The sequence below is a fragment of the Delphinapterus leucas genome, chromosome 14, assembly GCF_059928025.1.
Source record: "Delphinapterus leucas isolate spDelLeu-1000000601 "Yukka" chromosome 14, BTC_Dleu_Yukka2, whole genome shotgun sequence".
NCBI classification, from domain to species: Eukaryota; Metazoa; Chordata; class Mammalia; order Artiodactyla; family Monodontidae; genus Delphinapterus; species Delphinapterus leucas.
In genome coordinates this window covers 78,967,042-78,993,988 of record NC_143142.1, presented here as the reverse complement: position 1 = coordinate 78,993,988, position 26,947 = coordinate 78,967,042, and the positions used below count along the sequence as shown (strand labels likewise).

At 36.4% G+C, this 26,947-nt stretch overlaps 1 protein-coding gene across 1 annotated transcript in view; it reads right to left on the bottom strand.

The window, feature by feature from the left end:
• Window positions 1–1,108: 1,108 nt before the first annotated feature.
• Window positions 1,109–26,947, bottom strand: part of CDH7 (cadherin 7) — a 112,743-nt gene continuing 86,904 nt past the window's right edge. The window contains exons 7-11 of the mRNA XM_022584315.3: window positions 25,999–26,135; window positions 24,615–24,736; window positions 23,835–23,952; window positions 19,463–19,714; window positions 1,109–3,757 (exon numbers count right to left, since the gene is read on the bottom strand). Coding sequence (XP_022440023.1) covers window positions 3,264–3,757; window positions 19,463–19,714; window positions 23,835–23,952; window positions 24,615–24,736; window positions 25,999–26,135 — 1,123 coding nt within the window. The 3' untranslated portion in view covers window positions 1,109–3,263. The remainder of the gene's footprint in view (window positions 3,758–19,462; window positions 19,715–23,834; window positions 23,953–24,614; window positions 24,737–25,998; window positions 26,136–26,947) is intronic.

Genomic DNA, 26,947 nt, shown 5'->3' with positions numbered 1-26,947 from the left:
ATCTGCAAAAGTCCACTTTCTTTTAAGATTTAGTTGTCATATTCTTTATGCTGACTTAAAATTATGCAAGGATAACAATCCAGAATAGAGGTCTGGGCCTATTTCCTTGACCTGGACAGTAACAAGTGAAATGCACATATTTTTTTAAGAAATTAAATTGTCCAAAAATGCATTACTTAATGTATACCTTGAGTTTCCAATGGTGCTCCCATAGGGACAAATGGAAAATATGTAAATTTAATGACTTCCCAAACTGTTGTCTGCACTGGGAATTATTAAGCCATTGCTTTCCATAACGAAGTGGGTCCCCTCCCTTTCTCCCTGTAGCTCCAAGGATCTGATACCAGGAAATCACTACCACATGAGTCTATATTTAGCAGTAGCATAGGACGTAAATTCCTTTCATGTCATCATTATTTGATATTCTGTTCACTCACAGTATATTTACAACCATCAGGTTTCCTTTTATAAGTAAGCAGCAAAGTGTTGGTAAACATTTCACAACTAGTTCCACGGCGGGGGGGGGGGGGGGGAACGTAGTGTTTGGTGATTTCCATGGTGGTCTAAATATTACCACCAAGGCTGACCTACCGAAATGATATCACTAGAAGCAGAGGTGGAAAGACATATGCATAATTGGTACTTAGGAGTTGGTTTGAGCTGGCTCCAGTCCACCACTGAATTTTAGTGACTAGATAATAGGTATTTATTTAAATGCTTTTGGAGGATCTTGTAACAAGCTTTAACATTGATTTTTGTTGATCAACTGTTCTAGTCTCTGGGTTTACAGGAGAGAGCCTATCTCTCAAGTATCATGTCAGATAAACATATACAGCCTTAGATTTCAAAAGGGAAAAAGAAAACTAAAATAACAAATTCACCACCATTACAAATAAGCTTAGCTAGAGTACTTCATATAAATTCCATCTCTATTAGGGACATTCTTCCAGCCATCTCAAGATTTCTTTTAAATACCATTGAATCAAGTTCAATATTGTATTGTTATCATTTTCCACACATAAAACAGCAATTGAATATATGCAGGAATTTCAAATCTTAAATTTGAACCTTTTTCCCCCAATCTATTACTGGCAAAAACGAAATTAAAAAAAATATGTATATATATATATAATATATATTTAAAAGGAGAGAAAGCAAGGTGAATGATGTGATGTTCCTTTTCTAAAATACATTCAAACTTACATTTATGCAACAATCAGCAGTTTTGATAGAATCTAAAAGTACTATTTTATCTTCTTGCAGACAACAAGGGGATTATTAAAAAGCTATTCTCATTAGCTTGCTGATGTAACACCTGTATAATCCCTGCACCACACTCTGATTTTATGAAACTGGGTAAGTGTAGTATGCTTTACTTTTTTAATTTGAAAAACTTACACACGTGACTGAAAGTCATGAACAGTACCATTTACCATTATAAAACTGATTTTTCATATGTATATTAATACAGCAAGAAGCATCTAGTCATGAAACAACGTCTATAAAACTTTATTCAAATGAAAGGACTGTTTGCAGATAACCATATTGATTGAACTATTTATTTTGATGGAGCTGAAGGCCACTTTCACATACTTCATTTCTAAAGATGGGCTGCAATTTTACAGAATCCTACAGTTTCTCCTCATGTAATCAAAAGATTGATATTCTTGTTCCAGTGTTCGTCTTTCAGAAAGAAGCACTTTTAGAAACACAGTTTCCTATACAGTGTCCACTATCTGTAGATTTATTAGGAACCCAACAATAAACCCTTTTTTAAAAGGAGAAAAGAAAGAAAAAACTAAATTCATTCTTATGTGAATATATTCACATTAAACTAGTAGTAATCTAGAAAATAATGTTAGGTAGAAATATTATTTTAGTCATAAAATTCTTCTTTCTCAAACACATGTGATCACTTAATTTTTCTCCTCACTTTGGCACATCTAAACAGGTATAGAAAGTATGCGGTGCTTGGTTAATTCTTGAGGAACATATTTGCATCAGAATTTAATGGTGGGTTTTGAAATTTATAACGTTACATTGTTTAAGATATATTCAAAAAATCTGTCCTTTACTCAATATTTTTACAGCAAGAGAGGGTGAGGGGAAAACATTCTTGAAAGTCTTTGGAGCATATAGAATTTGTGACCTTGAAAAATCAATCTTGCATCAAAGAAAATCTCAATTCTCTCTGAAATCTTCCTTCTATAGTACAAATACTTTCTTTCAATGTTTTGTAAATTTTAATGGCTCAGACAAACAACTTATACGTCCTTGTAGCTGTGTTCCTCTCTGAGACGTGAACAGCAACAGGCCTCAATTGCTCTACTATTTTTTTTTTTTTCCATTTCCATGCTTCATTTCCTCCATGTAGCTCAGACTGGAGAAAAATCAGCATGTTCTGATGAGCTTAATATTCTGAGGCAGGAAGATGGACCTGAATTGAGTGGAGATTGGAGGTCCAAAATAAATATAACACCATGTGTCAAATAAAAAAGAAAACATAGTCTCCTGTACAAATCAGAAGAGATAATAAAAAAATCAACGAATAGACAGCAACTTTTCTTCATACCTACACAAGCATCTCAAAACGACTGCCAACTTTAAGAATGATTTACCTTTTGCTTATTTGGAACATTTCAGAATTTATTTGCTAAACAATGGTTTATGTTGCCTTAAACCAAATTTTATTGGCTTGTATTGGAGGATTGGGGAGGATGTTCTAAGAATATTTATATTGCTAAATAAAAGGTATTTGCTAACTGACAGCAATAAAATTCTGCTGGATGCTCTAATCTAGCAAGCTGAAAGCATCACTGTAAATTAAATTTGTCCCAAGTTTTGATATGCAAGAAGCTCCAGGACTTTTCAATCCTGGCATATCATGTTTTCTTCCCCTCCCTGCCAGTACCGTGAAGGTATGTACAGGACACCCTGGCAACACTGACAACACAGGGCACTACTTACAGAGGTTAGGTGCCTTTGCAGGTATCTGAGAGTTGCTATCTATTCACAAACCACTGAGCATTTCTTTTTATCAAAAAGCCTTCAAATGCTCAGTCTGTGGTCAGTGCAGTCCCTTGGATAAGTCTAATGAAGATATGCTTCACCAAGGCAGAACCCTAAACGGTTAAAAATGGAGAAATATTTACAACCATTTCCTCTAGCAAGTGGAGTTCTTGTTTTCTGTATGTAGTGGTGTTTTGTTTTGTTCTTTGCTTTTATACTTTTTCTTCAGTACATTCCAAACTACCGTTCCAGGGCTATGAGTACAGACTCTCCGGGCCAGTTCCGTACATGTCTGCGAGTCGTTTAAAACGCGGTCCCCAGTCACTGAGGTAGTCGTAATTCTGATCAGAGTTTGAGCTGATGGAATCTAGCGAGCTGAGCGATTCAGCCACCGAGCCATTTCCTTCGAAGGCGTATGTCTGCAAGGAATCGTAAGGCGGGGCGCAGGGGTCAATGTCGGCTTCCTTCAGTCTTTCCCAAATAAATTCCCGGAAAATGACATTATCTGGGATGCTTTTAAAAGTCGGTCGACTCAAGAACTGAATTTCTGGAGTCACATCTCTCCGGGTCTTGGTGTCTCTGAGGACGTTGAGGTTTCTGAGCGCGGCCATGTCAAAGGCTTCTGTGTCTTCCTCCCCCCCACCCTCGTCATCGTATCTAACGATGTTTTCTCTGATATCTCTCTCTTCGTCGAAAATAAGGGGCTCTTTTTTCCTTCTTCTCATAGTGACGATCAGGAGGATCAACACTGAAACAAGGAGACAGCAAAGGGAAAGTTTCAGTAAACTCGCCGGCCGCTCCCTCCCCCTGGCGAAATTACGCCTCTGATGTTGATTTCAGATTTTTCTGCCCTTTAAAGGGAAATGAATGGGCCTCCTACTTCCATGGGAATTCACAGCAGTAAATGTGCTAAAATTGCTAAAGCGCCTTTAAAATAGAACACTTTTTATACATCAAGAAACCCTTTTCCACACCTGTTCAGAATTGATGTCTCCCTCTTGAACGTAACCCCCAAAGCATTTGACAGAGCAAGTGGAAGGACCAGGGGAGGATAAATAATTTCAAAGCCATGAAACACCAAGGGATTTTTTTTTGAACTCCTTAATTGCTGGAAAGGCAAAGTGACATTCATAAATGTTTGGGGGTCTAATTTAACAACTGCAATTTCAGAAGGAAATGGATTATAGCATTTGGCTGGGTTCTTTGGAGAAATGCCTAGTACTTGTCTATGAAACTCAGCTGTTAAATAAAATCCAGCATGTTCAGACCATACACAAACATTAAAACCTTCTTTATAATAGAGTCCCACTTTCAGTACGAAACACTGAACTTGGTTTTTATGTATTATACCTAGAGAGAGAGTACAGGTTGTGAGATTTTTAGCAGTAGCCAAAGTCTGATTGAAGAAATCAGTCATCCCTTTAACATTAGGAATTTTCTTTCCTTTATCAAAATTAATAAATGATAAAGCACATGTTTGCACTGGAAAGCAGAGAACAACTACACTGGCTACTCTAAACAAACTGAATATACTTTTGTGCCTTTTAATAAGGACAGCTGTCCCTCTGTATCTGCAGGTTCCACATCCAAAGATTCAAGCAACCCCGGGGCTGAAACTATTTTCTTTTTTTAATTCCAGGAAGTTTCAAAAAGCAAAACTTGGATTTGCTTTACATAGGCTACTATTTTATATAACATTTACATTGAATTTACAACTATTTATATAGCATTTACACTGTACTGGGTATTATAAGTAACCTAGAGATGATTTAAAACATAGGGGAGGATGTGCATAGGTTATATGCAAATACTATGCCACTTTTATACAAAGGACTTGAGCATCCTTGGAGTTTGGTATATCAGAGTTCCTGGAACCAATTCCCTACAGATAGAGCTGGGTGACCATACACTAATAAGAAGGTGACTGCTCTGCTCTGACTACGAGTGACTGAATGCTTGCCGAATTGGGAACACATTAGATTTCATGGCCTGTTGAATCAAGTTAAAATGAAGTAGAAAGTATTCTTGAATTTTGGAATTCAAAAATATGTTAGTGAATTATCTTTAATGATCTGTCTACAAGTAAGTTATCTTTTTAATAATTTTTAATCCCAATATTTTTTTTCCTGCAAGGTCTAGGAGGCCCAAAATATACACTAAGTGGATTATTGTTTGGGGTACGTTACTCTCCGCATAGTTTTAAAAAGGACTTTGAAATATTTATATTTAAAATACCTTTTAAGGTATTTCTTTGGCATTAAGAATAATTTGAGAATAAAAACATAAAACTAAGACATCAAGGTAATTCAGAGTAATTAAATGTAACGACTAGGGGTGAAGCATATTTCAGCCTTCAACTCAATCTGCTTTAAAAAACCAAAACTCTAAGGATTTATTTAACCAAAATGATTTTATTATCAATGAAAAGTATATGCTTTCTTAAGTATGTGTCTATTTGTTCTCTATCATCAACAGGAATATGACTGACAAAGATATTTTTATGGGAGATCTTTGGAAATAGTGGGAAATCAATTGTTTACTGGGGCACTTTTTTATTTCCTTTCCTATTTGACCCTGGCCTATTGCTCCCCCATAAGCTTTATCCACAGCCTACAATTTAGAAACTGAGATACATTTCTGAACTTTCTGGCCACCTTCTCATGTTGCCATGGCACATAAGTGCTTAATTCTCTTTTCTTGATATTATTTACTACATTTAAATGTTATCAACTGGCTTCATCAGAGTAGGAGACGTAGTTCAAAAGCCAATGCTTTTGAAATGAATGAAATACCATTCATTTCCTGTCTGTTCCCATAAATATTCTGCCATGCGTCTGCCCTCCCTGCTAAGTGTATTCCCAACCCTGTCCCTTTTGGTCTTCTGAAAATTAGCATTTCGACCACCCCTAAAGCCTTTTAGTTTTCAAGCTCCATGCTAGAATGTTACAACAAAGACATGTTTACAAGATTAATATGTTTCTGTGCTAACATTCTGGTATTTAGCTTTGCTGTCAAGAAGGCCTTGGATAAAAGTCCAGTCTTTCCAAATATTAGCTGTGTGATCTTGGGCAAGTAACTTGAACTGCACGTAGCCATATGTGACAATTATACCCAAGTTCAGGGCTCACGGTGGAAAAGAGATTGGGGAGTAATGTCGGTAGAAGTAAACAGAATGCCAGGCACTTGCCAGTGTGCAGCAGAGATGTTTTCATTGTTATCCTCCGACCCACCAAGAATGTTAACTCAAAATTCTGTGAACACAGCAAGTGAAGACACTGTGTTTCTCCTTTGATCAAGGAAAAACAATGAACGAAGTTAGGTAACAAGCAAAGTAGAAGGTGTATGAAGTATGCATCAGGGCTTGTGCACTAAAGATTAAACTGGAGAGAGAGAGAAGGCAGTAAGGTGGAAAATGATGGTCTGTACACAGGACGTATCATGTGACCTTCACAGCCGTTCTCTGGGGTAGGTAATTTCCCATTCAATGGTTGTCTCAGACATGTGAAACAACCTGTCTGTGGTCAGTGTATTGATAGTAACTCGGGGTGAGGTGTACTCCTGTCTTCAAAGCTTTTGCACTTTCTATCACACTGTGGGCTTAGACCTTCCACAGAAGGTAACTGAGATACAAGCCGAGAACTCAGGTGACAATTGCTGGCTTGGAGGAAGACACATCAGGAAATCTGAATAAAAGAATTTTAGATTTATATACTTTAGTTTCTGAAACTTTTTACATAGTCTCCCAGAAATAAGTGATTGCAACAGAAAGGTGGACCAAGAAAGACTTCTCGTTAAGAAATCAAACCGAGTAAGACATGGAATGGAGAGGTAGCAGGGAGAATCGTGATGGGTAGGCAGGTGGAGGTAGGTGAAGATGAGAAATCTGTTACACATATTGGAGGGCAAAACTGAGGGGGAGCAAATGTCCAATTGAGTACAAAAATCGGATGGAAGAAGTGAATGGGCACAAGAGTAATGAGGGTATGAAGAAGAGAAGAATTATGTAAGAATTAGATGCCCTTTTCATTTAAGTCAGTGTCTAAGAATGCAAAACATTTCCAAGTTCTCAATTTTCTTTCCTTCTTATAATTACAGTGGATCTTGTCATAGATATCTATATCTCACAATTATTACCTTCTATTGTAAGTGTATTTTCACGCCACCAATAATACACTTGCCTTTTGACCCTCAATTATAGTGTTTAGTAAAAGTGAAATGTGAGAACCCAGGGGCGCATCAGCCCATGGGTCCAATGCCCATTAAGCATATTAATATCTTATGGAGTTTGTCTTATTTTCCATTCTTGCCTGAAGCTGAGGAAAAATGTGAAGTGTTTTAGAAGGTTAGACAATTTAACATTTCAGTGACTTGGGAGAATATTAATTTCTGACTGCTTGAGCACGCTATAAAAAATAAATTTTAACCTTTACGTGGAACAAGTATTAACTTCTTCAGAGGTTATGGAGATAATTGCTGTATTAAAAGGAATATTTTTTGCCTAAGTAAGCACAAGATTATATATTTTAAGAGGTTTTATCATACATCTTTTCTATCATATGGACTATACTTCTGAGTGGAGACAGAAGGAAAGGTTTAGGTCTAGTTGAGGTCTAGACATGTACTTGAATCGTGCTGGTTTGTGAATTTATATTCACAGTGATGTGCTAACCATTTTTTGCATTTGGTATAGTGATACTATGGTGCACACAGCAGCAGACGTGACACATTTCCTCATGGAAGTTACAATTAAATGGGGTGGACAAATATTCATCACACAAGAGAACTGTATGTAAAAGTAGAACAGTGATAATTCTTCCTAAGGAGGGAAGTATGATCTTTTAAGGCTATGTATTAGGGGAAACAGGTTAGAGGAGGCCTTAAGGCAGAGTAACCGAAGGCTGAGGGTGGAGATGTGATACGGAAGAATATCCTCGGCACAGTCAACCAGTGAGCAAAGGTGTGAGGCCAACGTGTGGGTGGACAGCAAAGCAAGAAACAGGAGGGAAGCCAGGAGACAGGCACCAGCCAGGCCCTGCCGGCCCACGAGCCAACTAGCGTGAAGGAGGGCACAATATGGTCAGGTGTCTTTTTTGAAAAAAATCATTCTGAGTAGACTAAGGAGGTAGGGAAGAGTAGATGTGAGAAAAGAAGTCAGAATGCATAATGTTGACCTAATTTCTGATTTTAGGATTCAGTTTCCTAATGTTTGATGCAACATTCTCCAAGCATTCCAGTATGTAGGAAGTAAGTGCTGGGCGCTGACAAAATATAACGAGAGGTTCCCTGCATCCAAGTAGCTCACTGTGTAGGCTATATTTACACAGATAATAAATAGAGTTCAAGTCGTCACGCAGTTCGTTGTAAGAAGGTACAGACATGCATGGGTGCAGAGCACGCAGACCAGGAGAGCACCAGGTCTCCCAAACCCGAGAGAAACAGAACGGAAGATGGAGAAAAATTTAGAAGTTGATACTATAAGTTAGTGAACTCCTTTATTCTAACCTTCACTGTGGTGTGTGTCAGATACATATCCAGACAGTTAACCTGGAACATGCTTTCTACTGAATCACCTTGGCAGTGTTTTAGTCTTATTTTCCTAACGCACTTCCCAGCGGCTAACGGTAGAATTATTTTCCCAGAACTAAATAGAATTCTGCAGATATAATCTGATCACCACAAAATGCTGCCGACTTCTAAATGAGGCTACTTACACTAAAGAACAACTTCAACTTCTTCCATTCATGTATTAACATATTTCAAATACTGAGTCTGGGCTTCGTTTTAAACCACTCAGTCATGTATGCTACCATCAGGCCAGTTTTCCCCATCCTTAAAAATCTGTAAAAGGTTTCTGTTTTCATTTGCAAGACTATATGTAAACCTGTGAAATATCAGTTTCTTAAGATTAACCCATTGTTTATAGACTTCTTCCAAAAGGTTAGTGCCTGAATTTCATTTAATTCAACAGTATTTTTACTGAGTACAGACCTTCTAAAACTGTAAGCCCCATAAGGGCAGTGATCTTATTCTGCACAGATATATCTAGAGCACAAAAAACAGTATCTGATACTAAGATTTCAATAAATATTTGTTAAATTGACAAAGTACGGGCAAGCTACTATGGAGATATGCAGATAGCTCTTGCCATTAAGTTCAGTATTTTATATAAGAAAAAAATTATTATATAATACAACTATATAGCATTATAACATACACTAAGAAAATATGTATAGGAAGGTACAGCCAGGATGCTCAGAGAATGCAGACAAGATGACACTAAGGTAAGACTTGAAGGATAAGCCAGCCTTCACCAAGAAACTTATAAACATTCAGAATTTCTTATTAGTCATAAAATACTTGTCTAAATCTTCACTATTCAACATGGTAGCCATGAGCCACAAGCGGTGAACAAGCATTTGAAATGTGGCTATTCCTATTTAAAATGTGAATTGAGATGTGCTCTAAGTGTAAAATGTCCATGTGATGTTGAAGACTTAATTTGTTAAGTAAAATATATTAATAATTTTACTGATACATGTTAAAATTACGATAGTTTATACTACATTAAATTAAATATATTATTAGCATTTATTTCACTTTTTAAAAAGTTTTTGCTAATGAGGTTCCTTGAAAAATTTTAATTACATATGTGTTTCACGCTTGTGAATCACGATGTATTTCTTTTGGACAGTTGATCTAAACAGAAGATTTGGGAATACTAGAAAACTCTTAACTGCATATGGTCTTAAGGTATACTACTCTTATAGTAGGAGATTTTATTACCAAATGACACATTGAATGGTGAAAATTATTATACTACAATTATTATGTATTTATTAGGTGTAACTGAAAACTGACCTAAATGAAAAATTGCTAGCGCAATCAGACTAAAAGTTCAGTAATTTTTTATAATTATCCACATCAATGGGCAAGTAAACTTAGCTTTTAAATAACTTCTACTTCCCCCTGCCTGTTTCCTCCTCTCCAAAATGGAAATAATAGTACTTACTTCAAAGAAAATGTCTCGTAGTAACTTTACAAAGATTGAGTTTATATTTGTAGAGTACTTAAATAGTGCTACACATAGTAAGCTATGTGATTTTGTTAAAAATTTTGTTTTTCTAAATTTCTATAATAAATTCTTACACAGTTCAGTTCCTATCTTTGTGGTCTTGCTAAATATTTGAGTCATATAAGTGGTGCACAGAAAGAAACATACATTTTACCATTCGTACACGTGTGATTTTGATAAACCTCAGTTGATTTAGTTAATGTGTTTGGTATCTACTCTCTTCCCTTGATTGGGTGGTATAATAATGAATAACAGAGATACCAGGTCTATTCATGAGGGGCTTAAAATATGTAACAAAGGTAGTAAAATAAGCAGTAGAGTGTGATAAGTACTATTCACTGATTCCCCAAAATATTTTTCCTCCTGGGTGCCCTATGCTAGGCCTTGAAAATATAATGGTTTTAAAAAGATATTAAGGTCATTACTCTCAAGGTGCTTTTATATTTGAGCAAGGGAAACATTTACTAATTGTGATATGTGCTACAAAGGAAACACACAGGTTCATGATAAAGACCCATGGGCATGAGGAACACCTAATTTAATCAGTGGGTGAGGACATTCCCTCTTTGAAGGTAATACTGAGCTGGGGCATAAAGAATAGTATGAGACCGACAGGTGAAGGGAAGCAGAAAGAAGGTTTCAGGGACATGGGGGCATGTTTGAATCTCATGGAAACACAGGCCATGTGGCTCTTCCTACTGGGAGAGTGAAGGATCAGATAGCCTGATGCCATCAAGAGGTGAGCAGGTGTCAGAATGTGCCTTGCTTTGTGAGCTGTGAGGAACATCTGGATTTCATGTAAGTATATGTGACACTTCTGAAATGCTTCAAGCAAAGAAATTATGCTTTAAAAAGTGAAATGATAGGAAAAATACAGGGGTACCAGTGCATTCGCGCTGTGATCACAGATGGATGTCACTGGAAATGACATCTGAGCAAAAGATTTAAAGGATGAGAGAAGTCAACTTATCATTTCGTCTGGATTTATGTGCTGTGTAATCAGATAGATCCCCAGTAACAGAGGGCCAAACTTTGAATGTGCACTTATGAACCCACTCTATTATTTGTAGTCACAAAGAATAAAGATTTGTAATTAATAAAATTCAAGTGTATGATTGAGATAAATTAGATATCAAATATAGCATTTTTAACTGAAATTTAAACTGAATTTTAAAGTATCCAACTGCAATAATTTTTAGACTCTAAAAATCATATATTCTTATCTTTTTTTCTTGAGCCCATGTATAACTCCAGGGCTATTAATCTGAAAATATAATCTAAATGCTTTTAACCTGTGCCATATCAATTTTCCAGGAAAATTAGAGAAATAGGCTGGATCTCAAAAGGCCTAAAACTGTAGAATGTTATGAAATGGGAAAATTCAGGTCCACTACTTATGGATAAATGAGAAAATCTAATGTTCTTCTCTACTACTGAGTACATCTAAACATTCATGGATTCATTCAGTATGCATGTATCATATGCCTTCTCTATTTCACATCAGCATTTTATGAGATGCTATGTATACAATGATGAAATAATGCTTGGTCATTGCCTCCAAAAGCAGGAGTCCACCAGAGGAGATAGACAAAGAGACAAACCACAGCCCATGAAGGATGCTCTAAGACTCTTTTATACAAGGTGTTATGCAGCCCCTAGGAACAGTACCCAGCTTGGACTCAGAAGCAAAGGAAGTAAGTCTTGACTACAAAAAAAGAGTTACTATTTGTGGATTCTGGGGAGAGGTATTCCAGGAAGAAGGAGCAAAGCATATAAGAAGAGGTAAAACAAAGCAGGATGAGTCTGAGAAAGTGCAACTCTGCAATTTAACTAAAGTACACTGTGAGTGGAGAGAGAAAAGGCTGAACTGGGAGGGAGCATTTAGGTCATAGACAGAACGTGATTCTAGTCTGTAGACAATGGCGAGACACAGAGAAGGTGACTCTAGTCTGTAGACAATGGCAAGACACAGAAATCTTATTTTAGGCTGGGCACGCTGCAATCACATTTGCTTTTAAAAAGCTTACTCCCTCTGTGGTCCTGGATTGGAGCTGACAGAGACTGGGGAAATTACCATAATTTAGGGGCGGAAAGATGGACCATGGACAAAATCAGGTGCAACATCAAGGGAGGGAAAGACAGATTCAAGAACCAAAGTAAAATTAACAGCACTTAGGGACTGATTGGCTATGGAGGATGGAACAGACAGAAGAGTGAAGGCTGACTGATTACAACCAAAAAACACTTAAGTAGGCGCTAAATCAAGGTAAGAGATAGGAATGTAGGACGATTGTTCAGTGTATGATAATTTCAGATTTCTCATGTCAGCAGTCCACCAGAACAATGACTGTACCTATCTAGATCTGCTGTTTAAGATCCAAACCAGAGATCTGCAAAACATCTGCATATATGAGATACTGTTTCTCGTGTCTCAAGACAGGAAGAAGTTTAATCACAACTGAAATTGATCCTTCCTTTTCCCAGAACAAGTATCACAAAATTCCTCTCCATTAAATATGTGAGTTAGAATGATTTCATTTAAGGCTCATGTGAGACAGAAAAACTGACCTAAGTACAATGAATATTTTATGCCCAAAGGCAATTGGTATATCTTGGTTGTAATGAAGCATAATCTCATATTTAACGTACTCCCAGCCTTGAGAGAACATGTTTAGAATTGTGTAAGTGGAGGACATTTTAAATTAGACACTCAGAGTTCACCAAAGACGTCCTAAAGTCACTATGTGAAACAAAGATGGAGTTGCCATATCCACAGATCTACAGGTGCTTCCAGAGACACACAGGTCTTTCAGATTAGAAAATACATAGGGAAAAATACCTTATAAAGGACATCCAGAAGGCAGTCTGGGCTGTGTTTGGGTCCTGGGTCTGACACCTTATAACATTGTACATGTCTCCGCTAATATACAGTTCTCTCATACAAAAAGTAGGAATAGCAATAACAATACTTAATAATACCTGCTTAGGAAATATGAGAATTAAATTAGGCAACACTTGTAAAGCACTTAGTATGAACTTGTTCAGTGCAATTCATTGTTTAGAATAAAAGAAACACATCTGCTATAATAAATTAGCAACTATAGTCTGCCTGTTATTACCACTAGGACTGCTATGTCAAATATGTTCTTTCATTACAGATTACGATGGGGATTTATCTTTTACATATTGCCCTCATTTTTTTCTCTGCAATTTAAGTAACACTATCACTTACAAAACCAGGAAACTAGTTTCCTGTTGAACCAAATCATGAATGGTCTCCACAGTTAAGAGCAGAGCAAATACCGTTTAGGTCTTGGTAGATCAGGGAAGAAAAGTGAAAAGATGCATGACAGCTAAACATCCAGCTGGCTACCCTGGACACACTGGAACTGGAAAAGCTTGAATTCCATGTAGTAGACAGTGGTTTCCACAAATGCCTTCTCAAACCTGGAGGTGGGCCAGTCTAATTAATCCCCACTGTGTCTGAAGAGCTAGAGGGGATGTTATAGGACTTCAATTACTTGGACCTAAAGGTTGAAATAGGGAAAGAACAAAACTTAATATATAGTCAATTCAGTGGCAGTTTTAGTGAACAGGAAAAAACTCCTCTGTACAGACTAACAGAAAGAAACTAGCTGTAATATTCTCTGAATAGATGTGCAATATTTAACATCGACACCATACGTTAAAACAAAACAACTGAAATACTTTCCAGTTATTTCTGGAAAAACCACTGAAGTAATTAAGTGCTTTCAGCCTGGTAGGAAAAAAACTGGGTATATCAACAATTACAAATTTTACTATGACAGGACTTCCCTGGTGGTCCAGTGGTTATGACTCGATGCTTCCAATGCAGGAGACATGGGTTCGGTCCCTGGCCAGGGAACTAAGATCCCATATGTTGTGAGGCATGGCTAAAAAAATAAATTTAAAAAATTTTTAAAAATTAATTATGTGAAAATGCATAATGAAATTTTTGTTGGAGTAAAATAGTTATTCAAGCCTTAGATTACTAAACTGTCTTGCCATATATTGATGACATTTCTCTACATGAAAAATAATTGCGGCATCTGCTTGATAATTTTATCATGAACTTTGAATATGAAAATAACATCTCCCGTTCAAGTGTACTCTGTAAATAAAGGAAAGCTCATGTTCTGATTTTTGGATCATCTCAGAGAATTCAGGTGCAAATAAATTATAGAGGATGACAGCAAGAGTGAGGAGAGAGAAATCAGAAAAGAATTCACCCATAAAGTTAGAAGAATACAAATACAGGTGAAGACTGACAAATCCAATTTCACTTCAAATCTTGAGAAAAAAAAAGAACTACATGTGAACAGCTTTTAAAAAAGTACTTGCAAGGTGTATTTCTTTTAGTTTTATCCAAAAGCAGTGATTGAGAAAAGGAGACCTAGAATCTGATGACTTAACAGCCACTAAATTATACCTCCTTTTCCTCCTCTGCAAAGGGCTGGAAATGATTTCTGTGATGCCTCCCAGTAATATTCTGAAACCTTCAGTACACCCCCTTCTATGTTACAAGTAGCTTTAATTTATCACATCAGTGGAACACAAACTTGGCATGTAGTGAAGCATGCTTTTTTTAGGCGTCTAAAGTGCAGACGTGTCCCCAGTTTCACTCTTAAATTGAACTTGATCCTCAAATTCTTCTCCCCTCTTCACCTTGCTTTTTTCTAACAATATTTGTTCAGAACCCTGAAAAGGAATGAGTTACAAACACTGGTGCCTAGTGTCTAGAAAGGAGGTGTTGTAAAAAATGAGTCATTTGTGCATCAGAAGTCAGGTTCATACCAGGCTGTGCATCCCATCTGCACCCCTGAGTACTGGCTCTGGCACCTGTCATAAAAACCCAGAGCCTATAACAGAAGAGACAGAACCAAAAGAGTAAAAGGTCCTGGTTATCTGCTCTAAAAAGTTAATCAGGTGGCAAGATACTCTTTCTGAACTGAAATGCTAATATTTGAACATACAGATTACTAGGCAGAATCCTTACTGGGAAAAGGAAGCTGTAGACAGAAGCATCGGGTTCCAAACTGTATTTCAGTACAATAGGCTCTGTTTTGACTTGTTCTTGTAGAAACTTTTAAAAAATAAACTATGGAACATAAACATTTGATTTTTAGAAATGCAAGAGGCGTTCCTCAACTAGTGTCTCTCTAAGGAAAATGCTCAAATTTAACAAAAAGAGTAGTCATACTTAAAATCCCCCAAACCTATGACTTTACCCTGAAATATATGTATGTGTGTACACACACACTCATATCTATCATATGCAAGAATGAAGTCTAATACAACTATTTCACTTACTTTCAGTAACAGCTACGTAATTATTTTAAATGAATTAGAATCACCAAGAAATATAAATTGCAAGGAATGCCTAAGTCACAGATGAAAGTATTTTCTAAAATGAAGTAGGCTTCATTAGAGGGACACCCTTTAAAAACAAAAAAGTTAACTGCTGTGCATGATTAAATTCTAGGTAATACAATTTTATCTTACTCCTTTGAAATCAGGTATAATCTAAACTGTCTGGGATAAGCTAGTCAAGTTCAAAAGGAGTCATCCACACATCATCTACCTATGTCCTTTTGGACATAGGGCCGGTACCAGTCCCTCCCCCTAGGAAGTCTGCACAAGTCCCTGGACCATCCTCACCCACCAGGGGGCAGACACCAGAAGTAAAAGGAACTATTAATACAAACCTGCAGCCTGCGAAAAGGAGACCACAAACACATAAAACATTAAAACAACATTAAACACACCAACATTCACATTATAGAGATCCCAGAAGTAGAAGAGAAAGGGCCTGAGAAAATACTTGAAGAGATTATAGCTGAAAACTTCCCTAATATGAGAAAGGAAACACTCAAGTTCAGGAAGCACAGAGAGTCCCACATGGGATAAACCCAAGGAGTAACATGCCAAGACACACATTAATCAAACTGACAAAAATTAAATACAAAGAAAAAATATTAAAAGCAGCAAGGGAAAAGCAACATACAAAGGAATCCCTATAAGGTTATCAGCTGATTTCTCAGCAGAAACTCTGCAGGCCAGAAGGGAGTGGCATGATATATTTAAAGTGATGAAAGGGAAAAACCTACAACGAAGAATACTATATACCCAGCAAGGCTCTCATTCAGATGCAACAGAGAAATCAAAATTTTTACAGACAAGCAAAAGCTAAGAGGATTCAGCACCACCAAACCAGCTTTACAACAAACACTAAAGGAACTTGGAAAGAAAAAAAAAATGTGGCCACAACTAGAAACAAGAAAATCACAAATGGGAAAGGTCACCACTAAAGGCAAACGTACAGTAAAAGTAGGAAATCATCTACACACAAATATGATATCAAGACCAGCAACCATGAGAAGAGGAGGATACAAATACAGGAAATGGGAAATGCATTTGAAATTAAGAGACCAGAAACTTGAAACCTCCTCTCTCTCTCTCTCTCTCTCTCTCTCTCTCTCTATATATATATATATATATATATATACACACACACACACATACATATATATATAGCTATATCAAAACCTCATAAGAACTGCAAACCAAAAAACAAGATACACACGAAAAAGAAAAAGGAATCCAAACACAACGCTAAAGATAGTCATCAAATCACAAAAGAGAACAAAAGAATGAAACAAAAAAGACCTAAAAAAACAATTCCAAAACAATTAGCACATGGCAATAAGTACATATCAAGAATTACCTTAAATGTAAATGGATTAAATATTCCAACCAAAAGACAGACTGGTTGAATGGATAGAAAAATAAGATCTGTATATATGCTGTCTACAAGAGACCCACTTCACATCTAGGAACACATACATACTGAAAATGAGGGTATGGAAAAAGGCATTTCATGAAAATGGAAATCAAAAGAAAGCTGGTATAGCAATACTCAGACAAAATAGACTTTAAAGACTGTTACAAGAGACAAGGAAGGACACTACATAACGATCAAGGGATCAATCCTAGATGAAGATATAACAACTGTAAATATATATGCACCCAACATAGGAGCACCTCAATATACAAGGCAAATTCTGACAGCCATAAAAGGGGAAACTGACAGGAACACAATAATGGTGGGGGACTCTAATACCCCACTTATACCAATGGACAGATCGTTCAGACAGAAAATCAGTAAGGAAACACAGGCCTTAAATGACACATTAGACCAGATGGACCTAATTGATATTTATAGGACATTCCCTCGAAAAGCAGCAGAACACACTTTCTTCTCAAGATGGACCGCATCTTGGGCCACAAATCAAGCCTCAGTAAATTTAAGAAAACTGAAATCATATCAAGCATCTTTTCAAACAACAATGCTATGAGATTATAAATTTACAGGAAAAAAACCCTAAAACACACAAACATGTGGAGGCTAAACAATATGTTACTAAACAACCAATGGATCATTGAAGAAATCAGGAAATAAAAAAAATACCTAGAGAGAAATGACAACGAAAACATGACGATCTAAAACTTATGGGACATAGCAAAAGCAGTACTAAGAGGGAAGTTTATAGCAATAAAATCTTACCTTCAGGAAACAAGAAAAATCTCAAACCTAACCTTACACCTAAAGCAACTAGAGAAAGAACAATCAAAATCTAAAGTTAGTAGAAGGAAACAAATCATAAAGATCAGAGCAGCACAGGGAACTCTGTATTCTGTAATAACCTTTATGGGAAAAGAATCAAAAAATGAAAAAAATATCTCCATTCTTTTATATATATATAATAAAACAGATTCACCTTGCTGTACACCTGAAACTAACACAACTATATACCAATAAAATTAAAAAACAAACAGAAGAACACCACAAAGGAAAATCTTTATCTTCTCATCTAGGTTATCCAGCTACTATAAAATACACAACTTACCTCTTATTAATATTTTTTGAAACCTGATAGAGAAATAATAAGCACTTTGCAATGGTTCCATATTTTTCAACTTAGTCCCTTATACTCTAATTAGACTTTAATTGGGAATTATTTGCCATTTCTAATGAATTTCTAAAAGTTTTGGCAATCTATGTGAAGCTATATGAAAAAAGGTTTATTTCCTTCTAGATTTATTTGGTTAGCTGAAGTTATAGAAAATAATAACTTCCATTTTTATGAGATCATTTACATAGTGTATTAGTGAGTATGTCTTAGCTTGGTTAATACGTTGAGAACTTGCTTCATTGATAATGCTTAAAATTTACTCAGTGTTCACTAGATGGTTGGCACATGAATTATCTCATTTAATTTTCACAACAACCGTATGAGTCTAGTTCTTTTCTTTTCCCCTTTGAGATTAAGAAGCTAGCCTTAGAAGAAGTAATGTTTTCCTGGTGAAGAGCTAGTACATATTGGAGGCAGTCATAAAAGCTAGGTTTTATCGAACTCCATAAATCTTGTTTTTAAACATTATACAATTATGACTCCCATTGCTAAATTCTGCATTTACAAAAATATAAGTGAATTTACAAATTATATTAAACCCCAAGAAAACACAGAGTACAGGCTCAGATGCAAAATTAAATGCTTACTGTCCTTGCTGTAGGAAGGTACACTTTGCCCTCACAGAATGTAAAGGAATAAACCCATTACCCAATGCCCATGTTGGATACCTCCCAATTTTTAAAAGGATGCTGCATAATCTCTTATAAAACTGCAATTCTAATGAGTTATAAATCTAACCTAACCACATAACAAAGTAATCATGGAAAAGTACAATTAAATGTAAATTCTTCTTGGGAAATTTTGCACTGCTGAAATTTCCAACCTTTTAAGATTCGCAAATAATTATAAAACCCACCTTAAATCTTAAGAGAGGTAGGATGTAAAGCCATCATTTCTTTTTTTTAAGCCCCCATATTCACTGGTCTTTTTTCATTATGTATTTCAAACACACAGCCAAGAATAGAGACTAATATAAAGAGTGTTCATGTCTTAAGGAATTAAATATCATAGATTCCACCCAAGGCCATTATTTCTAAAATAAGCATATTATCAAAGCAACATAGAAAAAATTCTCTTTGCTCTAATACAGTTCCTGGAATTCTAAAGCAAACAGCTGGGAGATATAGTAAATGTTTTAAAAATCTTGAAAAAATTCAATTTTAAACATAAGCCATTTATCTTCACTTTTTAAAAAAATGAAATTGATAATTTTTCTGAGTTATCACTGGAAAGTGTGGCCAGTGATCATAGATTGCTCTGTGACCCAAATACCATGGATTAGAATATCTGCATATGTTCTCAAAAGGTATGAAGAGGAAAAGAAAAAAGTTCTGACCTATGGTGGTGTGACTGCTCTTACAGAGCAAGCATTGCAAACAGTACCTACCCAGTAACGTCAGGACACAGGCCAGTATTGCGATCAGGGCTCCCGTGCTGAGGCCAGCAGGGAGGACGTAGGCCTCGGCGTTGCAGGTCTGGGCTACCCCATCTGCATCACAGTCACAGACACGGATGGTGAGGGTGTTGGTGCTGCTAAGTGAAGGTGATCCACTGTCCACGATGAAGACTGGCAGATAATAAACAGATTGCTCCTGTCTCCGGAAGCCATTTCTCCTGGTGAGAATTGAGGCTGTGTTGTCTAGAGTAAAGAAAGCAAATGCATGGAACACAAGATTTCTGATGGACTCTGTCCCACCAAACTTTTAAGGACCTAAATGTAAGGCCAGAAACTATCAAAACTCTTAGAGGAAAACATAGGCAGAACACTCTATGACATAAATCACAGCAAGATCCTTTCTGACCCACCTCCTAGAGTAATGGAAATAAAAACAAAAATAAACAAATGGGACCTAATGAAGCTTCAAAGCTTTTGCACAGCAAAGGAAACCATAAACAAGACGAAAAGACAACTCTCAGAATGGGAGAAAATATTTGCAAATGAAGCAACGGACAAAGGATTAATCTCCAAAATTTACAAGCAGCTCATGCAGCTCAGTATCAAAAAACAACCCAATCCAAAAATGGGCCGAAGACCTAAATAGACATTTCTCCAAAGAAGATATACAGATTGCCAACAAACACATGAAAGAATGCTCAACAACATTAATCATTAGAGAAATGCAAATCAAAACTACAATGAGATATCATCTCACACCAGGTGAGAATGGCCATCATAAAAAAATCTAGAAACAAACAATGCTGGAGAGGGTGTGGAGAAAAGGGAACCCTCTTGCACTGTTGGTGGGAATGTAAATTGATACAGCCACTATGGAGAACAGCATGGAGGTTCCTTAAAAAATAAAAATAGAACTACCATACGACCCTGCAGTCCCACTACTGGGCATATACCCTGAGGAAACCAGAATTTAAAAAGAGTCATGTACCAAAATGTTCACTGCAGCACTATTTACAATAGCCAGGACATGGAAGAAACCTAAGTGTCCATCGACAGATGAATGGATAAAGATGTAGCACATATATACAATGGAATATTACTCAGCCATAAAAAGAAACGAAATTGAGTTATTTGTAGTGAGGTGGATGGACCTAGAGACTGGCATGCAGAGTGAAGTAAGTCAGAAAGAGAAAAACAAATACTGTATACTAACACATATATATGGAATCTAAAAAAAAAAAAAAAACGGTTCTGAAGAACCTAGCCAGGACAGGAAATAAAGACACAGACGTAGAGGTGGACTTGGGGACACAGGGAGGGAGAAGGGTAAGCTGGGACGAAGTGAGAGTGGCATGTACATATATACATGACCAAACGTAAAATAGATAGCTAGTGGGAAGCAGCCGCATAGCACAGGGAGATCAGCTTGGTGCTGTGTGACCACCTAGAGGGGTGGGATAGGGAGGGGGGGAGGGAGATGCAAGAGGGAGGAAGAGATATGGGAATATATGTATATGTATAGCTGATTCACTTTGTTATACAGCAGGAACTAACACACCATTGTAAAGCAATTATACTCCAATGAAGATGTTAAAAAAAATAACTAAATAAAAAAAACTTTATCTGACTTAAGTCAGTCTCAGCTTCTTTTGACAGAGAGCTGTATTTCCAAATATCGGTTCATGTGAATACATTTTAATACATTTATGTCATGCTATATGGTTATATCCAAAGAAACAGTTATAAAGTAAAACTGAACGGGAAAATGTTTATACATCATTTATTACATTACCTGCAACTTTGTAAAAATTACATATACCTTTTTACTAATCTTAACATTTCAAAACACATGCTTATAAAGAAGATAATAAAAATGAACAGGTTAAGTATTTTTGCATCATCATCAGATAGCATAGGTGAAATTTCCAATCCATCTTTTCTTGGACAAGTTCCAAGCCCAATATAGAAGTAAGTAAAATAAGCCACTCTAGTTTTAATTAAAATGAATACGCATAGATATTCAAAAGAGGAATTATTGTGTAATTTTTAAAAATCCATACTGGTACGTAGGGTTACCAAAACACCATGTATATAAACATTTTGTCAGTGATAAAATAGGTCATTAGTGTTTAATTTATAATATATTCAATATTCTGTTTCATCTAACCTATTATGGTAATTACGAAACTTAACAGTGATAAGTCTGTATGACACAACTGTGATTTCTGTATCAGAAATAGATTTTTTAATCTGCTAACAATTGTTCAGTTAACTTGTCTTAATTATTAATAATGGAATTTATGTGATTTTAAAATTTAGAGCAATTAATGAAAATATAATGGAAAAGAAGGAACACCAGGACCATAGTTTTACCCAGTGTGCTTTATCCAGTGACATGAAAGAATGAACAATAATGAAAGAGCAAGCTGAAATCTGTTCTGTCTCGAACAACACAGAACAGCAAGCGCACATGAGACTGGAATTATAAAATGTAGTAGGAAGAAAAGTGTTTGGTTTTCAGATTCCAGCTGGTAGGTTTTTATGTAAACAAATCTTTTATTTTAAAATGTATGAATTCAATTCAAGAGTGTTCGTTAAAAAACTACACATGCAGTCGTTGAAGCATATTGTCTTGAGTATGTTTCTGTACCCTTGACACACCTAGTCTTTGCCTTACAACCATTCAGATGTTATACATATTTATGATTTGATACACAAAGTTTTTTCAGAGTTGTTGATTTGTAACCTAACATGCCTGACATCAAATCTCACACACGCACGACACGTTGAGGAGCACATGCTAAAATGCCCAATATCTGATGTATATGATTTTTAAATTTACAGCAATGTTCCCATGTTGAGGAACATAATGTTCACAAAAGAGATCATAAAATTCATCATGTTCTGTATGTGCTTCCTAAAATGGAAGTCAATGGATGAACTGACGTTCTTTCTTCCTATTTCTTATGTTTTCCTCCAAGATTCCCACAGATGAGGGGGCTCTAGGCTTGCCCTTGGGGAAATCTTTCAACTGCGTGGCTGTGTCAATGTCCTGGAAATCCAGCCATTTTAGTGCCTGTGCTGTCCTACAATCATGGTGGTACTGGATGATAACAAATGGGGGAAACGTTCAGACCCTTCTTGGGAAAATCATAAACTCCCCTCTCTGCATTTGTGCTGGATGAATGCAAATGCTGAGGACTGTCCTTTCCAACTATGATTAAGTCAGAGAGTTTGGGATTACCCACACAGAGAATGTGCTTCCTTTTATGTTACTACAGGAAAAAGACAGTATCCTCATTTAGCAGAGAGTGGGATCGGAAACATGTATTATTTTCAGATCGAATTTCTGAGGCCAAAGTTGAATTTCCTGCAGTAAAATAAGTGGTGACTTCAGGCAAAAGCACTTATAATGTCCATCTCCTGAAAGCAAGTATTTTTAGATAAGCCAGACTTAACTAACAAATTTACTTCTACATTGTGTTTATCTGAAAGCTGAGTAACACATTCAAACTTGAAGAATTACATTTCCTATATTGTTGGGGTATACTCCTTTCTCTATACAGAGAGAGAGAGAGAGAGAGAGAAATGTATTCAAAATTAGACAATAGATAGCAAGTTCTCATGCTTCCTTTGAAAGTTTTTACAATTATCTGTATACTGTCTCTATGTCTAGAAGTATATATATATGCTTATATAATTGAGCAAAAGCAGAATCTACCTGTAGGTGTTTGTAATAATGTTTCTATAACGACATTTATAAAACTGATTAAGGGTGTTTATCTTTGAAGCAGAGAAACGGGATTTGGGATGATAGGGAATCCTTCTTTTGTAATTTTATATTTCTTTGCATAAAGAGTATATTTGTTATTTGCATGGATTACTTTTATTTTTATGTTAAAAGTAAAACGATAACTGATGTTGGCGTTGAAATACTAAGTCAAAGTTGATTTAGGTTGAAATGTGTTAAGTCCAATTATTTTCCTAACCTCTCAGGTTATGCCTAGGTAGTATAATCCTTGTTAAGGCATTTAGCTGGTCCTCAACCATCCATAGATACTCTGGATGAAGAGCTTGGTATACAAGTAAGGAAGCAAATGTCTAGAAGAAAAGACAGAGAGAGATGGATCTTGCTTCCCCCCTTCTTTGGATTTAGGCCTAAAATGACTTAAGTAGCAGTTTCTTCTTCATGACAGCAAATCCATAGGTAAAAATTACTTAAGGGGCTCACTGCCCTTTAATTAATGTCCTCGCTGGTATGAAGAAAAAAAAATTACATAATCAGCATTCCTGAGTGAGAAAAAGTACTTGCTTAGAAAGCTTCTACCTGTTGCCTCCTCTGACGAAAAAAATTATACCTTACCTTTGTTATCTTTCAGTGAGAAGTTGTGGTTATTCGTCGCATCCGTTGTTAAGCTGAAATAAAACTGGTGTCCGTCGGATGGCTCATCTTTATCGACAGCACTGATTTTCTGGATAACCTAGGAATAGAGAATGTAAAACTTGAAAGCATGTTGGTGTGCTCGGCTGTTTTGTGAGGCAGGACACATGATAAATACCATCTTCCTGACTGAGCTGTGTGAGGAGAGGGGCAGGTGGCGGTGTCAGGTGTACTAATATGAACCCAATCTAAAAAGGGCTCTGAAAACCGAATCATGTCCTTTTCAAGATTCGTATTTGAATTTACTTTTGTGAACCTCAGAAACAAGCTGTACCAACTTATTACACCATGTCAGTAAACATCACAGGACACGGAGAATATGGATGAGTAGACCAAACCACAAGATTACACTACACCCAATTCTTACAACTTCAAGGTACTTAAGCCCCGCTGTGTAATGTGGGAAGCGGCCCAATCGAGCTTAACATGCTGTATTTCTCCTTAAAAAAGCCTAAGCCCTTAACCGTTTAGCACGGCTTTTACAGCGTTTACCTTTTCTTCCAGAGGAATTTTCATCATCCCAATTAAACAGAATTTGAAAGTTCCTTTACTATTAGTTTATGCTACACATCAAAGCGTGAGTTTTCCTGAAACATGCTGATTATATTTTATCTTAAAGCTGGTAGGATTTCAAAGGCAACCGCCGCTGGGCATCTTTAAAGGAATCACGAACGAGGAGCGTGGCATTCTGGAGACTCTCACCTGGCCTGGCTGGGCATTTTCACAAACGGTGGTTTCATAGTCCATGGCAAATTCAGGGGCGTTGTCATTGATGTCAAGTATAGTGATGGCCACGTAGCCTCTTCCTATCTGAGATGGATTCTCTAATAAACGGGAAAACGTTTTATCATTTACAGGCACACCTCGTTCTATTGCACTTCACTTGAATGCGCTTTGCAGATACTGTGTTTTACAAATTGAAGGTTTGTGGCAACCCTTCATCGAGCAAGTCAATTGGTCCCATTTTTCCAATAACACTTGCTCACCTTGTGTCTCTGTCACATTTTGGTAATTCTCATAATATTTCAAACTTTATTATTATTATCATATGTGTTATGGTGATCTGTGATCGTGATCTTTGATGTTCCTAATGTTCCTACTATAACTTGCTGAAGGATCACATGACAGTTAGCATTTTTTGGCAATAAAGTCTTTTTTAAATAAAGTGTAAACATTGTTTTTTTAGACATAATGCTATTTATTATATACTTAACCGATTACAGTATAGTATAAACACAACTTTCATATACACTGAGAAACCAAAACATCTGTGTGACTCCTTCATTGTGATATTCACTTTACTGTGGTGCCTGGAACCGAACCCACAATATCTCCACGGTCTGCTTGTGCTCAGAGTAAAGCTATTACTCCAACCTCATCTTACTTAGGAAACTCATAGTTAAAACGATTAGAATCAACCAAAAATGTTTGCCTCTCTAAAGCACAATCTAATAAGGAAATGACTAAGACTTGAATAAAATCTAGAACCACAACACTGTAGACTTTAAAGGGAGCAATGGAAACTCTGATACAAATGTCATACACACACACACAGTGATAAATAAGGCAGGAATTTCAATATTCTTTGATGCTAGCGCCGATTTTTGTATGAATATGTGTATATATTATGTACCTATTACATATGTATATAACATGCACACAGTATAATTATGCATTGTTCTCTCAATGTTTTTCTTATCAAGGACCACAATTAGTTCCATATGAAAATGTAGAAATCTGGGTGTCTTGGTTAGAGATCAATTTACTATTTTTTTGTAAACTATGGGACCAGCCCCATGTCAGCATAAATGCAGCACAAAGTATGACCACAAAACAAGCAGAAGCCCTCTGAGGGTAACTCGGGCCCATTATTTTATGGTAACCTCTTTTCATTAACTTTGTAAGTATTAGTGAATAAAGTTAGAGAATATAAATATTTCGCAGCTTGAAATTAGAAAATTTCAAAATTTTGCTGAATTCAAACAAACACCTAGTAAAATTCAAGTCGAAACTGTAAACTCATGTCAACCCATTCTCCACTCTCAATGTCCTCCATCCTAATTTAATGTTAAACCTTACAACTTACGGCTCTCCATTGCAAGGACTGTGATATTATGAACAGCATTTGTCTCTCGATCCAGAGATTTGGCTGTTGTAATAACTCCACTGTTGGCATCAATATTGAAGTATCTCTCCAAGTCTGTGTTTCTGTCAATTGAATACCTAATTGAATATTAAAAAAAAAACCAAACACTTCAATATTTGTTTGATTATAATTTGCTGAATTTATTTCATTAATTGCACAGCCAATCACCAAATTCTGCTGACTCCACAATCTGTCATACTAACATAAAATATGTCTAGTTTAAAACTTCACCAGTGTTCCAGTTGATTCATAACCTGCTTGTCAGTAATCTCTGCTTTTCTGTCCAACAGTACAAAATAAAGACAATAGTATAATTATCTTCACAGTGGATTTGAATATGCCATTATAAACTCCAAACTGTGGCTCCTAAAAAACATTCTCATCAGATTTAGTAGCCCTGGTCACGATTAGAGGTCCCTCTAAAATGAAACATATGTAGACATCTAACCCATTCACGTATACTTAGAAACATCTTTTGTTTTAATAACACCAGGTTGGTCTTAACCTTTCTGTTTTTATATTGCTCACTCAGGGGCCTTGACCAGGGTTCCACAGACATGTTTCAAAGCAGAACCCCTCAGTGTGGAGAAAAGGGAACCCTCCTACACTGTTGGTGCGAATGTAAATTGGTAAAACCATTATGGAGAACAGTATTAAGGCTCCTTAAAAAACTAAATATAGAACCATCGTATGGTCCAACAATTCCACTCCTGGGCATATATCCAGAGAAAACCATAATTCGAAAAGGTACATGCACCCCAATGTGCATAGCAGCACTATTTACAATAGCCAAGACATGGAAGCAGCCTAAATGTCCATCAATACAGGAATGGATAAAGAAGATGTGGTACATATATACAATGAAATATTACTCAGCCATTGAAAAGAA